The 20,473-nt window shown below is 39.9% G+C and overlaps 1 protein-coding gene across 3 annotated transcripts in view; it reads right to left on the minus strand.

Annotated features, from left to right (window-relative positions):
* The window catches only part of adamts3 (ADAM metallopeptidase with thrombospondin type 1 motif, 3), a 169,963-nt gene that overhangs the window by 98,839 nt on the left and 50,651 nt on the right, over window positions 1-20,473 (minus strand). For all 3 annotated transcript variants that reach the window (XM_065267191.2, XM_065267190.2, XM_065267189.2), the window contains exons 5-6: window positions 12,877-13,064; window positions 1,032-1,115 (exon numbers count right to left, since the gene is read on the minus strand). In XM_065267191.2, the coding sequence (XP_065123263.2) occupies window positions 1,032-1,115; window positions 12,877-13,064 (272 nt within the window). The remainder of the gene's footprint in view (window positions 1-1,031; window positions 1,116-12,876; window positions 13,065-20,473) is intronic.

Genomic DNA, 20,473 nt, shown 5'->3' on the forward strand with positions numbered 1-20,473 from the left:
TGTCTTAAATAACCACAAAGCTACCCATCAAATGTTCAGAGGTATGTTTAAGTTAAAACTTGCTTGGAAATATGAAGATGCAAACTGTAACTCAAAAAAGCCAGGGGACTTATACCACTGTCAATAACTTTTTAGATGGGTCGCCACCAAGAAATTCCTTTTCGTTATTATTTTTCTTACGACAAGCTGTCTTAACAAGTCTGTCTGCAATATTGAAGGATGTGGGGGAGAAGAACAGTAGCCGGGAATCACTGAGGTAACTTACAGAGGCACATTTAACATAAACATCCAGCAGAGTATGCTGCGGGTTTAACCAGAAAAAGACATAGTTGAAAACGGGTCGTTTTTCAGCTGTTTATACTTAAAATGAATGCAGGTATTTCTTTTGTGGTTTTAACAATTAATGAAATGTTGAAGTTTAGTTATATCATGTGTTATGTTATTATTTTTGTGTGAAAATTAGTCTGGATGCATGCATTTGTTAAAGTATAGCCTGAATTAAAATAACGTTATTAACCGGTATTTTTTCTAAGTAAACCGTTTTCGGAACGTAAATGTTCAATGAGGAACGCAAAAACGGAAACGTTAAAATATCGATTCTGCTCGGAGTGAAACGATTGATAATTTTTTTCGTTTTTAAGCCCTGCAGGAAACAAATGCATGTGCGTGGTTTCTTGAGAAAGAAATCGCAGATAATAAGCAAACCTAAAAAACTGTAGATTTTTTTTTCACATGGAACGCACACACAGATTCCAGAAAATCATTGGCAGTGTGAATGAACCACAATCAAACAACCTTCAGACAAATCCTGGACACATTTTCAGTGTATTTTCCGTAATCTTGTAATTTTTCTGTGAAAAGTGTTTTAGCAGCAAAACAGCAAAACATTTGTATTTAATAAAAAGGTCCCTTGAAGAGAAAAATGGTCACATAAACAAATTATGACTGCAGAATACCTTACATAAAATGATAATAGGGGGTAAAAAAAATTCTTGAATTTTGAGAGGTATTTATTTTTTAAAAGATCTTACCTTAGCATACCCAAGCATGATCATCCTCACAAGAACAACATTAATGTGAACGCCCAATGACTCGTCATGGTAGATCTCATTCACCTAAAAAACATTTTTAGAAAAATCCATTAATATCAGCAAACAACAAATAACAACAAAGCAATTATGCTGCCACGAAGAGGAACAAGGATTGTGTACACCAAAACTTTTACGCCCGCGGCCCGTGCATGTTTTCAATTGTTTCCAATGGAAGCTCAGCGTTTTTCAAATAAGCCAGCAGCTAGCGGTTTTCTTCCGCGCTGAAACCCGGTGCACGGGGGTTTTTCCGTGCTCAGCGCTGAGCATCGAGAGTTGAAAAATGTTCAACTTTGGATGAAAAGCTCCGCTTGTCAATGTCAGTTCTCACGCGGCCGTCCAATCACAGTGGAGTGGGGCGGGACAAGTATCACAGCAACCAACCGTCTCACAGCTGACGTATCAGAGCTACAAAGCGCTTAGCTGAAGAAAGCTGGCACTCAGCTGAAAAACAGCTGGCATTCGGCGTTGTCCAGGCGTTTCAGCCGCGTTTAAAAGTTTTGGTGTACACAGCCCCTAATGCTTCTAATTATCTATAATGTTTTTTTCTGAATGTTACTGCCATACCCTGCCATACGCAAAGCTGCCCCTGTATACATGTACAAAATGTTGCACAGCACGTTAACTGACAACACAAGCAGTGGTCCTCTTACATAATACTAGTGTGTGTCACTTTAAACCCGTCATTTTCCCCACTCATGTTTAAACGAAAGCCCATAGACCATCCCATCAAAGTAATCAGGACAGAAGCGGTCGAAAGTGGACAATAGAGACGAAAACATTAATACCGGGTGTAAATGTGCTCTCAGACATGTTAGGTAGTACTTAGAGGCATAAAGTATAAGAGGTCTCTAGTCATGTCTTAAGGCTATGGTGAGCGTGGAAAAGGCTTTGAAAGGTTGGTAAATGAAAAGGCCTCAGTGTTGAGCTGGTCATACAGAGGCCTTTTAATGGTTTAGATGTTTTCCTTCCCCACCTTCCTAAGAGGCTGCTGTGAGGGTTTTGGAGAAAACATACATGATTATGGAGGCACAATTTTGCTAGGTTGGACGCAGGGTGTGGTACTGTAACGAATGATAAATGTATAAATGCTTCATGGAAGTATTCTAAAGGTATTTCCATGCTGTCAGACAAAAAGGTCCCTAGCTGTCACTGGGGCGGTACCCTATCAGAAAGTACACCATTGCACCTAAAAAGTTTATGTTAGAACCCTAAAGGTACATATTGGTGCACATTAGTACCTCAAGGATATATATTAGTACTTCAAATGTTTGTACCAAATGTGTAAATATCTGTACATAAATGGTAAGGGAGAGTGGGGTAAGTTGTCACAAGAATAAGAGACTGTTTACACTTGGCATTAACATGCGTTTTCGTCGATCGGATCACAAGTGGACGCCGTTAATGCCAGGTGTAAACGGTGTTCAAAACGTTTTGAACGCGTCCACTTTCGACCACTTTCAACCACATCCAGAGGTAGTCGAAACCACTTTCGATCGGATCGCTTTGGAGTTGCGGAACGCAATGTGGTTGAATGCGTTCAAACAGCCACACGCGACCGCCTTCTCTCCGCCTATTTATCTAATCTGAGGTATTAAATACAAATTTTACGTCTTTTTTTACTTCTGGCGTGAACATACGGTAAACAGCGCTATTTTTAGCCTTTCATTGATAAAACTACTGCGGGTGTTCTCCGTAGTTTCGTTTTGAAAGCGTGAAAGTTGCGCGATCCTATTTAATCAATTGCGCTGAAAATTCAGAGAAAGCTCTTACATACACACGTACAAAACTCTATGCAGCATGTTTACTTGCTAAACAAGAAGTGTACTCCGACATAATATTAGTTTGCGTCCATATAAACTCATAATTACTCCCGCTCGCGTTTGAATGACAGCAGAGAGACTCGCCCACCGTCTCACAGACCACCCCCTCACAGTATTAAGGACAGAAGTGGTCGAAAGTGGACAAAAGAGACGGATTTAAATACCAGGTGTAAACGCAATGTGTCTCTCTCGTCCACTTGTGATCCGATCGATGAAAACACATCTTAATACCAAGTGTAAACAGCCCCTTCGATAGTCATGTCAACACGCCTGGGCTCGCAAAATTTCAAAATCCTGGTAGCCCTTTGGACAGGCACTCTTTAATTTTTAGTAGCCCGAAATGAATGCAATTTACTTTTAATGTAGAATATTGAGACAAAACATCCATCAAAACACAAATAACACACAAAATTACAATCATCAGTGTTTGCTTCTAACTGAAGTGAAATATCTATAAACTTCATATTCTGAAATATTAACTGAAGTCACAGATAAGAAAAAGCCACTTGAGTTTGTGGGCATAGCACGGGGTTCCTCAATTGTTAAATTTGCTATTCTTGTTGTTTTGAAAAACTGGATTTCCATGCAAGCAAACTGTTCCTCCTCATCTCCACACCAGATATACTCACCATTTAATAGTGGTTCAATGGGTCACAAAACTAACAGTTTGGATTTTTATCAGAAAAATGGGGGCTACTGTCGCTTTAAGAGCAATTCTGCAGTCACATGTAGCCTTTTTCGTAATTCTCTTCGCTGCCCTTTACAATCTATATCACTTTGAAGCTTGCTGAGAGAGATTTAATTATTTTACGTGAGGATAGTAATGACTGACAGGACAAAGTTGGGGGATTTTGCACAGCAATTCCAAGACAAATCAGTACGGATTGGTTCCTGTACTGCGGCTTCTCGCGTGGGCTCAAACGCAATTTAAATACCTCATGCTTGAATTTCATACACCACAATTACCCATCCAAATCTATGAGAGAATGCATAAGCATTTAAATATATTTGTACTCCCTGTAAGTCAAGATAACCCGACAGGCAGGGTGGGGATGCATTTTGATAGCCTGACTGCAAAGCACAATAGCCCGGGACGTCGGGCTAGCGGTTTTGTGACCACTGCACACGTGTGGTCATAATGGCTCTAATGAGACGTCAGCACAATTTTCTTATTTTTTGGCTTAAAAGGTAAAAATGTGCACTTGAAATTGTATGCAATACAACTTATGAATGCTTTAAAGGTATGAATGTTAAAAATAATGATTTTGCACAAAATAGAGGGGACAACAAGGTGTCTTTTGATACTGTAGCTGACATGCTACATTATGTTGAGATAACCCTGAGATTTAGCCAACATTAGCACACATGTCAGTTTGGGGCAAGTTGTCTCGATGACTTTGGGGCAAATTGTCACATGCTTTTCATAATAGAAATAGTAAACCCCAGGCAATTCTAAACCCTGGGGTTAACAGAATCCTGGGTTATCTGTTTCTTGTTTCACACTGTGCATACATTACCATGTGTTAAGAGATAACCCTGGGTATTCATAATTTGACGTTTCGCACTGTGCATATCTAAACCCTATTTCAGGTGTCTGAAACCCTGCTCCTACACCTAATGTGCAAATGTGCCCCAGACTTGCTTCTTTTTTTTGGTATGAGATTTATACCATTGTGATGTATGATGCTCAATAAATGTTAGAGTGTGTGACAACTTACCCTGCTCTCCCCTAAATATAAGGACACGTTTTAAAGAGTTCTGCCCCAGTTTGACTTTTTGACATATTTTTTCTAACAATGTAGCAAAATGTAACATTAAATGTCATTACATAGGTTTTAACATCACATTTGTTGTAATGTGTACTTCATAGTGCTTATTCCAAATGACCTACTTTAGAATATTATAGCATTTGATTCTGTAAACAAAAGTTCAGGTTGCCCTGAAACTCAGTACTGCAGAAAGAAAAGATAACTGTACACATCTGTGTTTGATTTGTTCAAATATCTCTGTTCTTATAAAAAGCATGAACAATCAGAGACAGTATTGTGCAAGCACACATACTACAGCTGTGCCATGACGTCAAAGGTATTCAGGCCAATCACAATGTACAGGTTAGCTGGCATTGTACGGCCGGGAAAACTCCATCACCACCTCCATGCGGTGCTGGCTGGATTCCGACAATCGGTGAGGGTCTTTGGAATCAGATGGAGCGATCCATCGGCCAAAGTATTTCTGCGTCGCATTTATAGCAACGTCTAATCAACTTCTCAAACAAGCTAGGGCATCCCCCGGAGGCGATGCGAGCCGTCATCACCAAAACAATGCGAGAAGTGTACAAGGGCTACCTGCTCATGGAAGGTGCAGGCCAAAAAAGTAAGTCCAACTATTGCTGGGAACACTCAACATTGGAACATTGACAGGGAGAAGTCAAGAATTGTCAGGTTCCCTAAAGGCCCATCGTATCGACATCGCATGCATCCAAGAAACGAAGTGTAGTGGAGCAAAGGCCTTTGAGATTGGAGAAGGATACAAACTGTTCTACAATGGTGAAAGAAACACCCAGAACGCATTGGAATCGCAGTCAGCCAAAATCGATGCCCACCGTCTTTCCGAATGTCCATTGAAAATGACTCAAACGATCTACGCCTCCTGGTGGTATCTTGTTATGCGCCGCAGCCTGGCTGCCCAGCAGATACCAAGGAGGAATTTTGGGGAACAATTTGATGGACACATGCAATTGATAAATGGAGAAGAGCAGTTAGTGATTGGGGGAGACTTAAACGGACACATTGGAAACGCCCAGGAGGGATACCTTCGAAACCATGGTGGCTAAGGATATGGTACCCGGAACGATGAAGAAAATCGAGCCCTGGACTTTGCGGAAGCCCATAATCTTGTCCTCGCCTCCTTCCAGAAGAGACCGTCCCACCTCATTATGTACACCAGTGTTGGGAGATCAACCCAAATTGATTACTGGCTTGTCAAGCGGGATAAGATGTAAACGGTGACAAACACTTAAGTCATACCATCGGACAACATCGCCCCACAACATCGCATCTTGGTCATGGACATGAAAATGGACATTGGCCAGCGACAACACCCACCTTCTGCTGTGGGACAGCAGTGAATCAAGTTGTGGCGGTCGGATAAGGGACTGCAAGGATCAGCTGAGAGTCACCCTTAGTCAGATTGACGTGGACACCAACCAACCAGCGATTTGGGAAGATCTCGCTGGCCAACTGTGCACAGCAGCAATGGAAGCACTGGGGCTTCCAAGCTGGGAAAACTCTTCACTGACAAGCAAATATGGTGGTGGAACAAAGAAGTGCAGCAAGCAGTGAAAAAGCAGTGAGAAGAAGCTAGCTTTCAAGATGTGGTGCCAAACTTGCAGACCCGGATTACCAACACTACAGAAACTGCAAATCGGCAGCAAAGCAAGTAGTAGCAGTGGCGAAATCGGCTCAATATGACCAACTGTATGTCTGGAAGATCTTCGGCAGGCAGGGTGCTGCCCTTCTTACTCAGCTCTTCAACACCATCATGAGTATCTATGAGGTCACAGAAGCCTGGTGGACCAGCACGACGGTCCCAATTTGGAAGGGCAAAGGAGATGTGGCAGAATGCTCAAATTACAGGCAACTTTGCATTGCGTCGTGCCACATATCACCTTGGCATTGCATTAATTTTAAATAATTCAACTACCCATCATCAATTATTCCTTACATAATAAGTGAAAAATCAAATTCAGTAGATGTTTACGTTTTATATTCCAATTAATCAATTATGTAAATAATCGTTAGTTGTAGCCCTAATTTTAACCGTAAGACTTTGCAGAAATGGTCAGGCGTGTAAGAAAAACGGCACTCATCTGTCTTAAGAATGGAGGTGAGAAAAACAAATTACCTTAAAGTAAAAAATCGATTTGTTCCATAAACGTGCATGTCTGGGCATCTTTACAGATAGGGGAGGGGAACAGAATAAAAAGCTAGGCCTCAGCAGATGTGTTGCTGTCGTCGGTTGTTATGGAGCGGTGAACAATGTATCCTTGCGAATGATTCAATTTTTCACTGGCATATGAACACAGATTGCCTCTATTACTCCAAATCATCAGAGGAGAGTCAGTCGCATACCAGTGTTCCCTCTCACCCTGCCGTCTAATGCAATTAAACAGGAGCTCAATTAGATACAGAAAATTGTCGTTAGGCGGTTGAGCAGTTTATACACAGTTACACGTGCTGAAACATACTCATAAATACATTGTAAAGAACAGAATTTAGACATTTTATTGCTGGGCTTCTGACTCACTGTTTAATTTACGTCCAGATGTTTATTACAACATGCACCCGTTAAGACCTTACCTGTTTTTCATATTAATGAGTACTGCAGATGTTCAGACCCCAGAGGGTTAAATAAGCACGCAAAGGGTCTTATCATGACTGGCGATGTGTGTGAAAATTGAAGTGATGTGACACTTATTGTACGGAGACCGTCAGGACTTGTTTTACTATAAACATTTCAGTTAATACTGAAAAATACAAATTTGCATACTGAAAATAATCCGAATGAGTACAATCTCACATTGTCCTCTTTAAAGAAAATCGAACTGCTCTTAGGCTTCACTTTCATAACTCAAGAAAGTTCGAGTTTTAAGGTGTTTTGTCTCAGATGTGTTTTTGAAAATCTCTTAAAGGAAATAAAACACAAATGAGAAAGTCGTTGACACACATTAAGAATACATAGCTATACAATTTAGGTGTATAGCATACCGTAAAACTTCAAATAATAGCCCAGGGTTTTATTTTTCCAAACCTTGGCAGCATAAATAAAGCAAACGAGGATATGCTTTTTTATTGGTTGTTGTGTGAAATCTTACCCAGATACAACAGTGCTATTTTCTGATTGGCTATTGTGTAGCCTCTTTCTTTTTTTTTTGGATTGGCTCGCTCGACTAGAACTCCAGGGGAGACCGGCTTGATAGAGAGAGCAGTGCGGCAAGATACATTTTGGGCGCTGCAGCATATTAAATATGATAAATAGTGTTTCCGCGTGAAAAATACAATGTGTGGCGGGTGTGCATGCATGACAAAAGACTGAAAGCCCGGCTATTATCAGCGGCCTCAAAAAACTATCGGCCCACCGGGAAAAGTCCCGACTCTCCCGATTGCCACTTCGCTACTGTCATCATCACTTCAATCCTGACGACGAACCTTGTTGTGTTGTCATAGTGATGAGTAATGGAACGACTGCGTCTGTCACATGACATCTACCGGTAATAAGAACTTAAACAGAGGATCTGACGGGTTTTAGAAGATTAAATACAACCCGAAACTAAAAACAGACCAGGCCTTTATTTGAGACAGGCGTTTATTTACCCAAACCTGTCGTCACACCAGCCGTCTAAAAGAAACAGGTGTCTATTTGGGACTCGGCTATTATTTGAAGTTTACGGTAGCTTAAAAAATCTAGAAACTGATGATAAAAATTTGACAACGGCACACTTTACTGTCAGAGCAGGTTTTGGTGAGACCTCTACTAGATTTTGAAGGTTCTTTTAGATCCAAACAAATCTAAAACGTGCTCTAAGCAAATGTTTCCATTTTAGGGCCAGATTTACTAAATGGGGCAAAATAGCGTGCAAGCGCAATTCCAAAAAAGCGCAGATGGAAGTGGTAATATCTGAGGGTTATTTACTAAAAAAGCGCACATAAATAACATAGGCCCAACTGCTGATTTCCATAATGACCAACCAAATCTACTAAGAGCAGCGCAAATTAGTGCAGGGTTGCAAAAAACATAGCTGATGAGTTAACACATGATGCGCTTGAGTAATTTAAGAAATGCTTTTTATCGGCGCATAACACACGCGCAAACGTGACGTCTAAAATGGAAACTCCTAGAATGCATATGCAATAAGGTCAGTTGCAAAAATAAATAGACCACACCTTTTCACACTAAATATCCACTGCGCGTCTTTAGTAAATCCTGACAGTCGTTATTTAACAACAAAATGATGGTTTGCCCTGGCGTAAGCTGTTAGTAAATCTGGCCCTTAAGACTGAGATATTAAGTTTCTGTTTGTCCTTTAGTATTGGCTAAAAGACAGAACTCTGATAATCAGAACAGATATTTCTGGGGTGGGCAAAGGATTTTTTAACTCCAATACGTGTTGAATCAGAGAAGATTATGTTGAGTGCTAGTAAATCAGTCAGGCTTTATTTATTTTGACATTATAGTTCACTCCTCATCAGTGTGATGAAGTGCAGAGCAGCAGGGACATCTCCTGGACGAAGGTCTTTAAAAACTGAAAGTGGACCTTTAAACTTTCATAACACTTTTGTGAAAACCAGTGGACTTTCATGAGTGTATACTTGCAGCAATTTGAATATCCCACAACAGTGTCACACACATCCAAGTACCTTGCTTTGGCACACAGCTTAGACATAAGAACCACAGCTCCAGATGTCGCGCCCACATTTAACTCATAGATCCAGAGAAAATTTAAGCTGAGAGGACCACCCTGCTGCATCACACACACCCTGAATTGACTGACGCAATGACACTGAGTCCCCATCACTGTCCCTCTGGGAAAGGAGCCATGGTTTATTCCATAATACCAAAGCACGGAGACATTTGCGAAACGGAGGAATACCTCCTACGGTAAAAGAATGGAGACCAATACCAAGTCTGCATTGTCTTTGAAGTCCATACTACACCCAGAAAGAAGGGTCCTCTGTGCTGGAGAAAACAAACTTTTCTTGGCGTTTTAGTCTCAACCCCAACTCTTTTATGTGAGCGTGAACAGCACCTCAATGCTTTGCCAACATCCAGAACTGCATCCATGCATTGTGCAATAGTGCGGGGTAAAAGGGCTAGCGATCCCCACAATCTCAGCCTACACTCTGCCCTGGCAGCTGCAAGGCTGTGAGAAACAGAAGAATTGTCATCCTTCTCGAGGAGGGATAACAACCGGGAGCATCAGAAATTTTACATGTTAGTCATGTTTGTACTTGCGTGCTGACCATGTCGACCTACTTAGAGCTAGACAACTAAGCATCAGGGCTCGAGTTCCAGATGAAAAATGCAGCATAGGCTTCCGATGTCGGTGAAAGAGCGCTGGATGCCGTGGGTGAAAGCAAAGATAAGGTCAAACCCCTCTCAAACCCCTCCACAATATCTATTTGCGATCTCGATGACCGCAAGCTCTGTACTGCCTCGGCAGCAGCAGTGCCAGAGCCACGGGGAACACACGACTGATCACTTTGCTCAAAGAGCAAACAGTGGAAGCGGTACATTCGAAGCAAAACCCTCACACAATGCATACAGTCAGTCCTCTAAAGAGCTGCATGCTCTGCCCCCCAGAAACATATGGACTGAAACTCACAAACACGCACACATGCTTACTGAAGCACAAAAAGCGATGCAAGTGTCTTTTGCTAGGCGCAATTAGCATTTTCACGTTTAGCGCGATGTTGTTTAAATAGCAATGCAATTGTGCCCAATTTTGTGCCCATTGGCGTTTTGGTCTGAAAACGAGGCGTGTTGCTATTTTGAGGCAAATAAAATAGACAACGCCATGACAAACTAAACATGGTCTAAAGTCAGTGTTGTTTTTGATATTTAATGAGCACGTTAGTAATAGGCGCCTATTAACGACGACAACGCACACTAGCTTATCACACACATGGATGCGCAGCAGCACACAAATGTTTTAAAAAGTGAAAAATAAAAAAGATTGAAATTTAAATGTCTCTTGTACATAAATGAGGACCAATTACGAGCTTAAGAAGGCGTAAAGAGCTGTTTTAAATCTGTAGCCTGGCAAGTAATAAAATGTTTTGCTATAAAGGTCACGTTCTTTCTGATTCCATTTTTTAAACCCTAGTTAGTGTGTAATGTTGCTATAATAGCATAAATAATACCTGTAAAATGATAAAGCTCAAACTTCACTGCCAGGCAATATATTTTCTTAACAGAATTCGCCTTTCAAAGTATACAGCGAACGGCCGGTTTGGACTACAGCCATGTACTTCCTGCTTTAATGATGTCACTAGAACAGTTTTAGAACGGCAAGCTAAGCTGCTATTGAATCACAACACACTAAACAAACTACACAATCAGAACTCAATACGTATTTCTGAAGGAGGGACTTCATAGAACAAGGAAGACATTAGCCTGTTTTGAGTAGGGATGCACCGATAGAACTGGTATCGGGTATCGGCCTCGATACCACATTTTCTTAAGTACTCGTACTCGTTAAAAGTCCCCCGATACCAGGGATCGATACCATGGTCCGAGAAATGTCTATGTTTGAGCGGCGTGTAATGGGTTAATGCCTCTTGTGTTGTCCAAAGAGGCAGAGTTTACAACAAACTGGAAAACTAGTCCCTTGTTTTTTTGTTAAATTATATGACTTAAGCTGTTACCTGTAAATTTAAATCATGTTTTTTATTAAGTACTCGGTATTGGCAAGTACTGAAATGCAAGTACTCGTACTCGTACTCGTATTCCAAAAAAGTGGTATCGGTGCATCTCTAGTTTTGAGGACAGTGAAAACAGCGGTACACTGCAAAAAATGATGTGTTCATTTTTTACACATTGAAAGAATGGGACTCTTAAACAAATGCAAATATTGCATCTATTTTTAAATGTTTTTTTTTAAAATGCTACCCCACGGATTTATTGTATATGATGACTTTGTACCTGTGGATATGCTGCGATAAGAACCTTTTTAATGTTATGTTTTTGATTCACAGCGCTGTCCAAGTGCTGAAACAGTTTGGCTCTCCACATGTTTGTAAATTCTTTATCTATTGTTCGTTATAAATAAAGTATTTTTAGAGTACAAACCTGTTTTTGCATATTTGTAAATAATTTTTTGAGATTACACCGATCATGTAGGCTATCCATTTACAGCAATTAAAAGCCTGTTAAGCCATGACTGAAAGCAAACGACTTTTAAAGGTTTTAATACAAAAAAAATAATTACAATACAAATAAAAACAACGCAATCTTTTAACATTAATATTAAAGTGGGGGTCTTCTTCCTGAATTAATTTTTTCAGGTTAAAAATTCCACCAAAAATAGGAAATAGGCATGGTGCGAGCACAACTGGCTTTTAAAAAGGATGAATGCTAAGGCTCTCATTGGTTTATTGCACGTTACGCCCAAAACACACCCATTACTCATTACGAGAATATGAACAACCCTTTTAGGCTGTGTGTTTGGTGCACACATTTTTTTCCCATTGTCAAATTAGCAAAAGTGGATTTGGAGATGCCCGTTTAGACTGTGTGCTTTAGATCATGCGTTTAGATCATTAAAATAGGGCCCATCGTCTCACCATTGGACTGATTTCTCATACGTGTTTCAGACGCAATTACACAAAAACATTCCCTTAGTGTAGCTTTGGCATCACATTATGCAATTAGCAGACATGAATATGTTTAGCAATAACGGTGCTCTAGAAAGTTTGCTAATGCTATTATATCCCCAGATTATACATGGCATCTGTGGTTACATTTCACAAGTGAAAGAAAAATACTAGTACATGTCAGTCGGGCAGAGAGAATGGGCACCTTTCACATGAATAGGAATTAAATTCAGATTTATCACATTAGTTAATGTTGTAGTTTTGCTGGGATCGCCTGCAAAATTAAATGCATGATTAGAAATGTGAAAATGATGGCCAATTTCACTCCTCATAAAAAGTCAATCTATTTAGAGGAGCGCTTTCATGACATGTTTGCATATGAGTAAATATTGACTGCTGCCATTTACTTTACATGAACTGTATTTTGTCATCAGTAATCATGTTAAAATGATTTCTGAATCTCATAAGGCCACTTAGACACCTGTGCTTTCCATTTTAACGCGAGCCAGGGGACTGAATTAGAAGGAATGTTAATAGGGTTTAGCAGGGGGAACAGAATTGACCAGATTTTCTTGAGGATGCTGGAAAACTCACAATGTTCATAAGGGTGAGGAGATAGTTCTGCACATGCTCTTTTCCATGGAAGCGGACAACAGAATCATCTACTCCAAGAAGCACCTCAATGTTGTAGTCATCGTCACCAGCATGTCTTCGCCTCCTGGCCGTCCGGTTTATTTGTTTAGCAACATTGTCCAGCACCTTCGGCACATCAAATCCAGACTCTGCAAGACAAATAAGTACGACTTAAGATCAAGATTTGTCTTGAGACATTTTGCTGTTTACACCTGGTAGGGACACGAAAACTAAATTATGTTTTATTAACAAAGTTCGGGAGGAGCACGTTCAAATAATCAACCTAATTACCTTGTAACTATGACCAGCTGTCGACAATCAGCAATCAGGTCTTCACCTGATCGGCATCAACAGAAACCTATATAGACTGAAAATCAACTCACCCTCATTTCTTGATAGTTTCAGCATCCCTCCACCTCCCCTTCTCCGCACGATTTGCCTAGTCACCTTACTAACCAGAACAGGGGAGATTATTCTGGGTTCGGGCCTATGGCCGAGCCCGGAACCCTCTCCCCGCCAGGAGGCGCTCCGGCCTCAGGCCATTAACGAGCTTGGAGCCCTCTCCTCGGACAGCACGCCAAATACGCATATTAATAACCCTGTTCAGAATTATTTGTAAGTGTGAACTCGTGAAATGCATGTTATGTGACATGTTTGGATTTTCAAAGTCACTGTGTTACTGCATGTAATTAAGCAAAAAAACTAAAAGAAACAAATTGGTAAAGGCTTTGAACTTAAATCTGTACTTAATGCTATCCACTTCAGATTCCCCCAAATGAATTTTAACACAAGGTGTAATTGGGGATCTTAATCTTAAAAAAGGTGAATCGCTTTTCTCATTTGGCAAAGACAAAGACATTAAACAGAAGTTTGCATGACACTGAACCAGAGCCTTGCAAGTCCTTTAAAGAGTGCAAGTGGATGCCAGCCAAGAACATCAGAAACAAATCCTACAAGGACTCTTCATAATCCAGCATCAATTCAAGCTATAAACCAATGTCTTATTTAAACATTGATGCTAAAATAAATATTCCAAACATCTTGCACCCTGGCTGGCACTCGTCTACAGTGTGGGGATTGTGAGCAACATTCCTCGGCCTCTACACTGCCGTCACGACACACGTATTCTTGTGTGGCCCAAATCCCAGAAGAGTAAACAATGTCTGTGAGGTTTCACTTCAAAAAGCACAGGGCTTCCCCTCAACCTCAGACGTGCAGTGTGTCTCTCGCAGGTTGGCAGGTCCATAATGTCTCAAAGCACATCCTAATTCTCCTGAGGGTTTGCCATTCACAAATGGAAAAGGAGGTATAGCACACTCGTGGCAAACGTGACGAACCAGCCAGCCCTGCTTCTTAAAATGACCTCCGATGGCAAATGCGATCATCTAGTTCACCAGTGGAAATGTACATTTTGATGTCCCCATGAGGAAACAAGCTTATAAATCAAACAGAATGAAAAATCTATGGTATCAGAAAGGTTTCTGTGATGGTTGGGGTTAGGGTTTGGGTTAGGGGAGGGGAATATAATATACAGTTTGTATTGTATAAAATGCATTAAATCTATGGAATGTCCCCACAAAACATGGAAACCAGAATGCGTGTGTGTGTGGGTCGGGATATGTGGTTTACGGGGACATGAATCGTGTATAATGTCATGTTAACTATGCTATAACCATGGTTTACGGGGACACAGCAAGTGTCCCCATAAACTGAAATACTAAAAAAACATACTAAATGGTAGTTTTTCATAGATTAAAGACTAGAATATAACAGTTTTACAGTATAAAATGCATTGCGTCTTTGGAAATGTCCCCGTAAACCACACATGCCAACGTGTATATTTAGTATGTATTTTTCACCATCACATTTCAATTCTTTGCATAGAGTGACCATGATGTGGGCCAGCCTTGCAAGCTTTCTTCTCATAAAAAACTACAGACTGCTATGAAGTATAAAACTGGATGAAACTGGATACATACCTTTCAAAACCATGTCACAAGTAAGCATTCAGAACACCTTGAACTTTATTTAGCTATACAGCTGTACACAGATTTAATATTTTGCAGTAAAAGCTTTTGATTTGACTATATTATTGACTGCTTCACCACCATATTCCCCATATCTGAGTGATGCTCCCAGAACAGAAAAAAACTATATTGTAGTCTACTTCAAAAGATCAAAAGTCTACAGATCAGATTTAGTGTATTATGCATTATAGTAAAAAGCAGCACAGTTTGTCACAATGAAAAGACTGGATTATAATGAATAAGATTAAACTGACATTAAACAAACTAGGCATGCTAAATCCACGTATAAAACAATTAGCGTATCTAAAATGGAAGCAGTGTGAATACTTTGATAAATTGGTTTATGTCGATTTAGAATAGGTCTCTCGGCGCTCCTTACAGACAACTTGTGAGAGGATTAACAATCATTTTGTTGATGGCTGAGGGGGGTTTTAATAGCCTGGAAATATTAACAATAAGCAGGCAACCGTGTGCTAATAACAAACAGAAATGGCATGAAAAGATGCTGCAGGAGGCAATTTACATGGAATTCTTTCCACGTGGCGCTCAAGGATATTGGCTCTAGCTGTGATCTAATGTGCTACAAGCTAATTTAACTCTTTATTTGCACATAAGAGAACTCTTGTAAATGAGACAAGCTGAGTTAGCAAACGCTACCCTAGTAAAGTAAAAGAAAGGCAGCAGGGGGACGAACTGATTCAAAGCTTTCAAGTGACATTCAATTTTTATTACGTCTAAAATCAGTTCAAGCTATTGCCATATCTTCTGGTGATCATAATTAGGCCTTATCAGCATTCAGTTTGTTCAAAAGTTCTTCTATATATTCATTATGCTAAAAGCCGTTTTCTTCTAAAAAGTTGGGTAAGCTTGCTATCAGAGACACTGAATTCATTAAGCTGGCAGAGGAAAATTATTATTCTTATCCTACTGAGATTCAATCACTGATCTCTCGTGTCGATTCGTTTTTTTCCCACAATGATTGCAGTTTGAATGCAAATTGGTTTGAATTACTATCCATATTTAAGTCCTTAAGCATGTAGTTCAGAATGACACAGACTGAATGTCAAAAGCTTATCTATCCTTAAAAATGCCACAGTTTGAATAAACATGAACTGAATGTCCAACAATATTTTGAATAGGGATGTGCATGTTTGTATTTTTTTATCGGTCTGAAAAACGAGTACTCGATTAACGGGGGGGGGGGGGGGCAATCAAGTGGGGCGTACGCATTAAAGTGAAAATAAAATATGACAGAAAAATGAACATATACTAGATTATTAATGAATTAAATGTTTTTATAGAAACCTCTAACAGGAGAAGTTGCGTGATGAATTGAATTGGGTTAATAAACACAAACTTATGCAATTTCTATGAAGCACTACATAATATTAAACCTTGATACAACATAAATGTATTATACAACGTGTATCTATCTGCACAAAATGCAAGACTTTGCAAGACTCCCACTGTGTAAGTGCACCATAACAGCGCGCTTTAAAACACGTTCAGCTAAAGCCTAAGCTTAATAACAATAAGCAGCTTTAAGTTTTTTGCTATCCCTTTAGCGATTAGCTGTGTCATGTCTTCCTCTCACCTGTTCTCAGTCAAGATGTTATGTTCGTATGGCTTTCTGGTATCTCTTGACATTTGACACTTGTGAAGGCGCTGTACATTTTGCACCTGACTGATTGTATTTTCGTCTTACTAAAGTGAATCTGAAAATTACTGCATCCTTTAAAAACCATAATGCCTCAGTGATGTGAGGTGTGTTGAGCTTCTTAGCATTGCGTGGATCGGCGGAGTTGCAGGCGCTTGTAACGCTAACCAAATATCCAAATGCCCCCATAACCACAAATAAATAAATAAATAAACCCACACGGTCATCGTTTTCATGTTTGATCGTTGATTCCATGTTTGAGTACTCGATCAATCGATTACTTATGCTCATCCCTAGCTTTGAATTTTATAAAAAAAAACATAAAGGGCCCTATTTTAACGATCTGAAACGCAAGTGCAAAGCGCAAAGCGCAAGTGACTTTGTGGGCGGATCTTGGGCGCTGTTGCTATTTTCCCGGCGGGAGAAATAACTCAATCAATAAGGGGTTGGTCTGAAGTAGGTTCATTATTCATAAGTGTGGTTTGGTCGTAACGTCAAATAAACCAATCAGAACGCTATCCAACATTCCCTTTAAACGCAAAGGCGCAAGTTCCATGGTGGGTTGCTATTATTATGACGGATTTACCAGGCATATGCCAGGAGCGGTTCACAGCCGAGGAGACCGACGTTCTTGTAAGAGCAGTCAAAGACAGAGAAGTTGTTTTGTATGGGGATAGGAGAAACCCGCCCAAATCAGCGTAGGTTAAACAGGCGTGAGAGGAAATAGCCACAATTATCTCATCAGCTAGGATCTCCATAGTTGCGCCAAGCGCTACAATGATGTCAGGAGATGGGGGAATCCCAAGCTTGCCAGCATAAATCGGGCACGCCGTGTAACGGGAGGTTGCCTCTACACATGACCTGACGCCAGCAGAGGACATCGCTGCGTCCACCCTCACCGCTGAAAGGGTTTGGAGGCTTTGAAATCGGACCCAGGAATGCAAGCAAGGTCCAACCCCAAAGTACACTTACAAATCAAGTTCATTTACATTAAGGTTTCTTATGAAAACATTTTAATTATTATTTACATAAAATAAACGTAATACAGCCACACAACAAACTTATGAAAATATTTTAATCGTTATTTGCATGAGAATTTTTTAACGCAGCCACACAATAAATAAAAACTATCACCACAATGCTCACCACTATGATTTCCCTTTTCTCATGTGTTAATATTTTTTATTGTAACAATTTATGATTTGCAAAAATAACTGTTGCATCTGTGTAGATTAGAAAAGCAAAGTGTGGGCGCGTTGTGCAGGCTATACATTATGGTCAAGCATGCGCCCTTAAAATCGCATAATGAACAACGCGCAACGCGCCACTGACTTAAGACTAGTTTTTTTTGGTCAGTGGCGCAATTGTTTTTTGAAACTGGAAAATAGCATCAGGGATGGTTTGCGCCGAAACACGCCATTCCCTACGCCGAAACATTCCCTAGTTTGCCGACGTGTGTCTGTGGAGGGGAAAACCCGCTGTGCGCCGATGCAAAATACGAATGATACATGCGTCACTGACAAAGTCAATTGTGCTGGGTGCAAGATAGGGCCCTAAGTCTTCTGTGAAAAATGTCTCATTTGACAGCATGATTAATTCACAAATGACAGCGCTGCTTTTAATCTATGTAGCAAAATTGAAAGTGATTAAATCAAGGACTTTGTCATTTATTTTTTATTTTATAAACATCTGATCTACACACCACATAGCCACAACAGGAGCTTTGAATATCTGTCCTTCAGACATGTAATGTCAAACATCTAACATGCTAATACTGAGGAGATTAAACAAAAAAATACTGTTTTATTAAGTCAGGTGTACACTATAGTCATGACAACTGACCCTCATTTCAAATATCTCACTTTATCTCACAGCTATATCTTACACTGACAGGTCATTTGACAGCTACGTCTCAAAAACACAATATATCCTTCAATGTCAAGCAGAAAAGGAGAGACCACTTCCCTGTCATGTTGATATATTGTTGTTTGTGGATTATTTATAATAAATAACTGTTGGTGTCATTGAGATCAGTTCTCTAAGGACTTTTGTCAACCATGCAGGGAGTAAGATGAAAATGAGTAAATAAATGACTGTAATTCAAAACCTCTTAAAGTGTCCTGAGGTGAAGCATATAATCTCTACAGCCCATAACACATGACTGAGTTACAAGAAGCTTGTCATGTGTAATGTCATGTCATGTCATGTCTAATGACTACATTTAGACACTGTGCCACATCTATTGACTGTTAATCTTTGCTATTGTAGGATGGGATGGTCCATGGGGACGATCTCTTAACAGCCCAGAGCACATACACACACAGAACATGTGCTGTTCTTTCTCAGACAACATTTTCGCTTTGTAAAGCAAAACCAGATGTGGCCACATTGACGGAAATGCAGCTAGATCTTATTATTACGTGTTTAAAAAGTCATGCCAGGTGAATTCAAAAAAGTATGCTAGAAGGCAAGTGTAACTGCCTATTCATATTCACTCATTTACATTAGCATGAAAATAGCAGGAAGCTACCCTAAATGAAAGGCATAAAAAATAATACTCATATTGTACTTTATCAGCTTGTGCCTTAAGGCGAACACATTCTTGAATGTAAACCTCCTCACTCTGAGCTCAATCTTTCACAACTTTTTAAGATTTCCCTTATTTTTTATTTTTGTCATTTGATAGTCATGGAATAAAATAGGATATGACATCATTCTTTCGACCAAGAATGCAAAGAATTCAGTCTATTTGCTAGTCTGATTCAACCAAACTTTGCACAAACAGGAAAGAAAAGAGTATAGTGGGATGGTAATAAAGCCATTCCCGTTTCACAGCCAGATGGCATGGCAAAGGGATGATTCAATGGAACAGAGACACACAGAGTAACGAACAAACTTTTATATAATGGCATTCAAATGATGTTGAAATGCTTTCAAGGTTGTCTTCAACTTGAAGCGTTTTTCAGCCAATACTGCAGAGGATAATTAAAACAACAGCTCATGGAAAAGATTCATCAAAAAGGTCCTTGAGTACTACAGCGTATTTTCAAAAGGTTTAATGGAAAGAAATGTGTCTCAATGATTCATTTCACAGAATAATTCATTTGAGAGGATAATTGTGCCAATTTACCACGTTAGACAAATCCTTTTGTTGATCGCCTTAAGCTTTGCAAATTAAAAGCAATCTCCAAATAACACGTAAAGGTCTGAACATTATGGAATCCTGAAAAGTATCAACTAAGATATTCACGCAATTTACACCTTGCATTTATACTACTCATCACTGCGTCACGAGCAACCTGTTTTCAATAATTATAAGTTAAATTAATTGTTAATCATTTCAAAAGTAGGAAAAAGCTAAAGACACTGCGTAAGTCTTACGCAGATTATGCTTAAAGGACAAGTTCAGCTTTTACACTTAAAGGCCTGTGTTCAAATTGTTTATGATGAAATAGAACAGTTTTGACTGAAGTTTGGACATTTGATGCTGGCCCGAGAATTTTCGGTTTCTGTTGTATCAACCAATAGCTGCATAGGTGCACTGGAACAATCCTTCCTAAAATGCATTAAACTTTCACTTACAAAGACGTGAAACTCACAGTGGTCAGGGGTGTTCACTCATATGCTCACACAAAAATCACTGCAAAAGATCCTTTCCAACAGGTTTTATTGTAGGTTTTGTCCAACTCCATTGACTTGTAGTAAATGTGCTGTGAGGTACGGTATTACTCCGCCGCCGGAAACAGAGTTGTTTGTATTTTTGCAATTGGCAAAGGTGGATTATTGCCACCAACTGGGCTGGAGTGTCTATTATTCAAGCTCTCAACGGAAGAATACACGGGTGTGAGGCGTTTTGGAAAATAGGTCCACAAGT

The sequence above is a fragment of the Paramisgurnus dabryanus genome, chromosome 5, assembly GCF_030506205.2.
Source record: "Paramisgurnus dabryanus chromosome 5, PD_genome_1.1, whole genome shotgun sequence".
NCBI classification, from domain to species: domain Eukaryota; kingdom Metazoa; phylum Chordata; class Actinopteri; order Cypriniformes; family Cobitidae; genus Paramisgurnus; species Paramisgurnus dabryanus.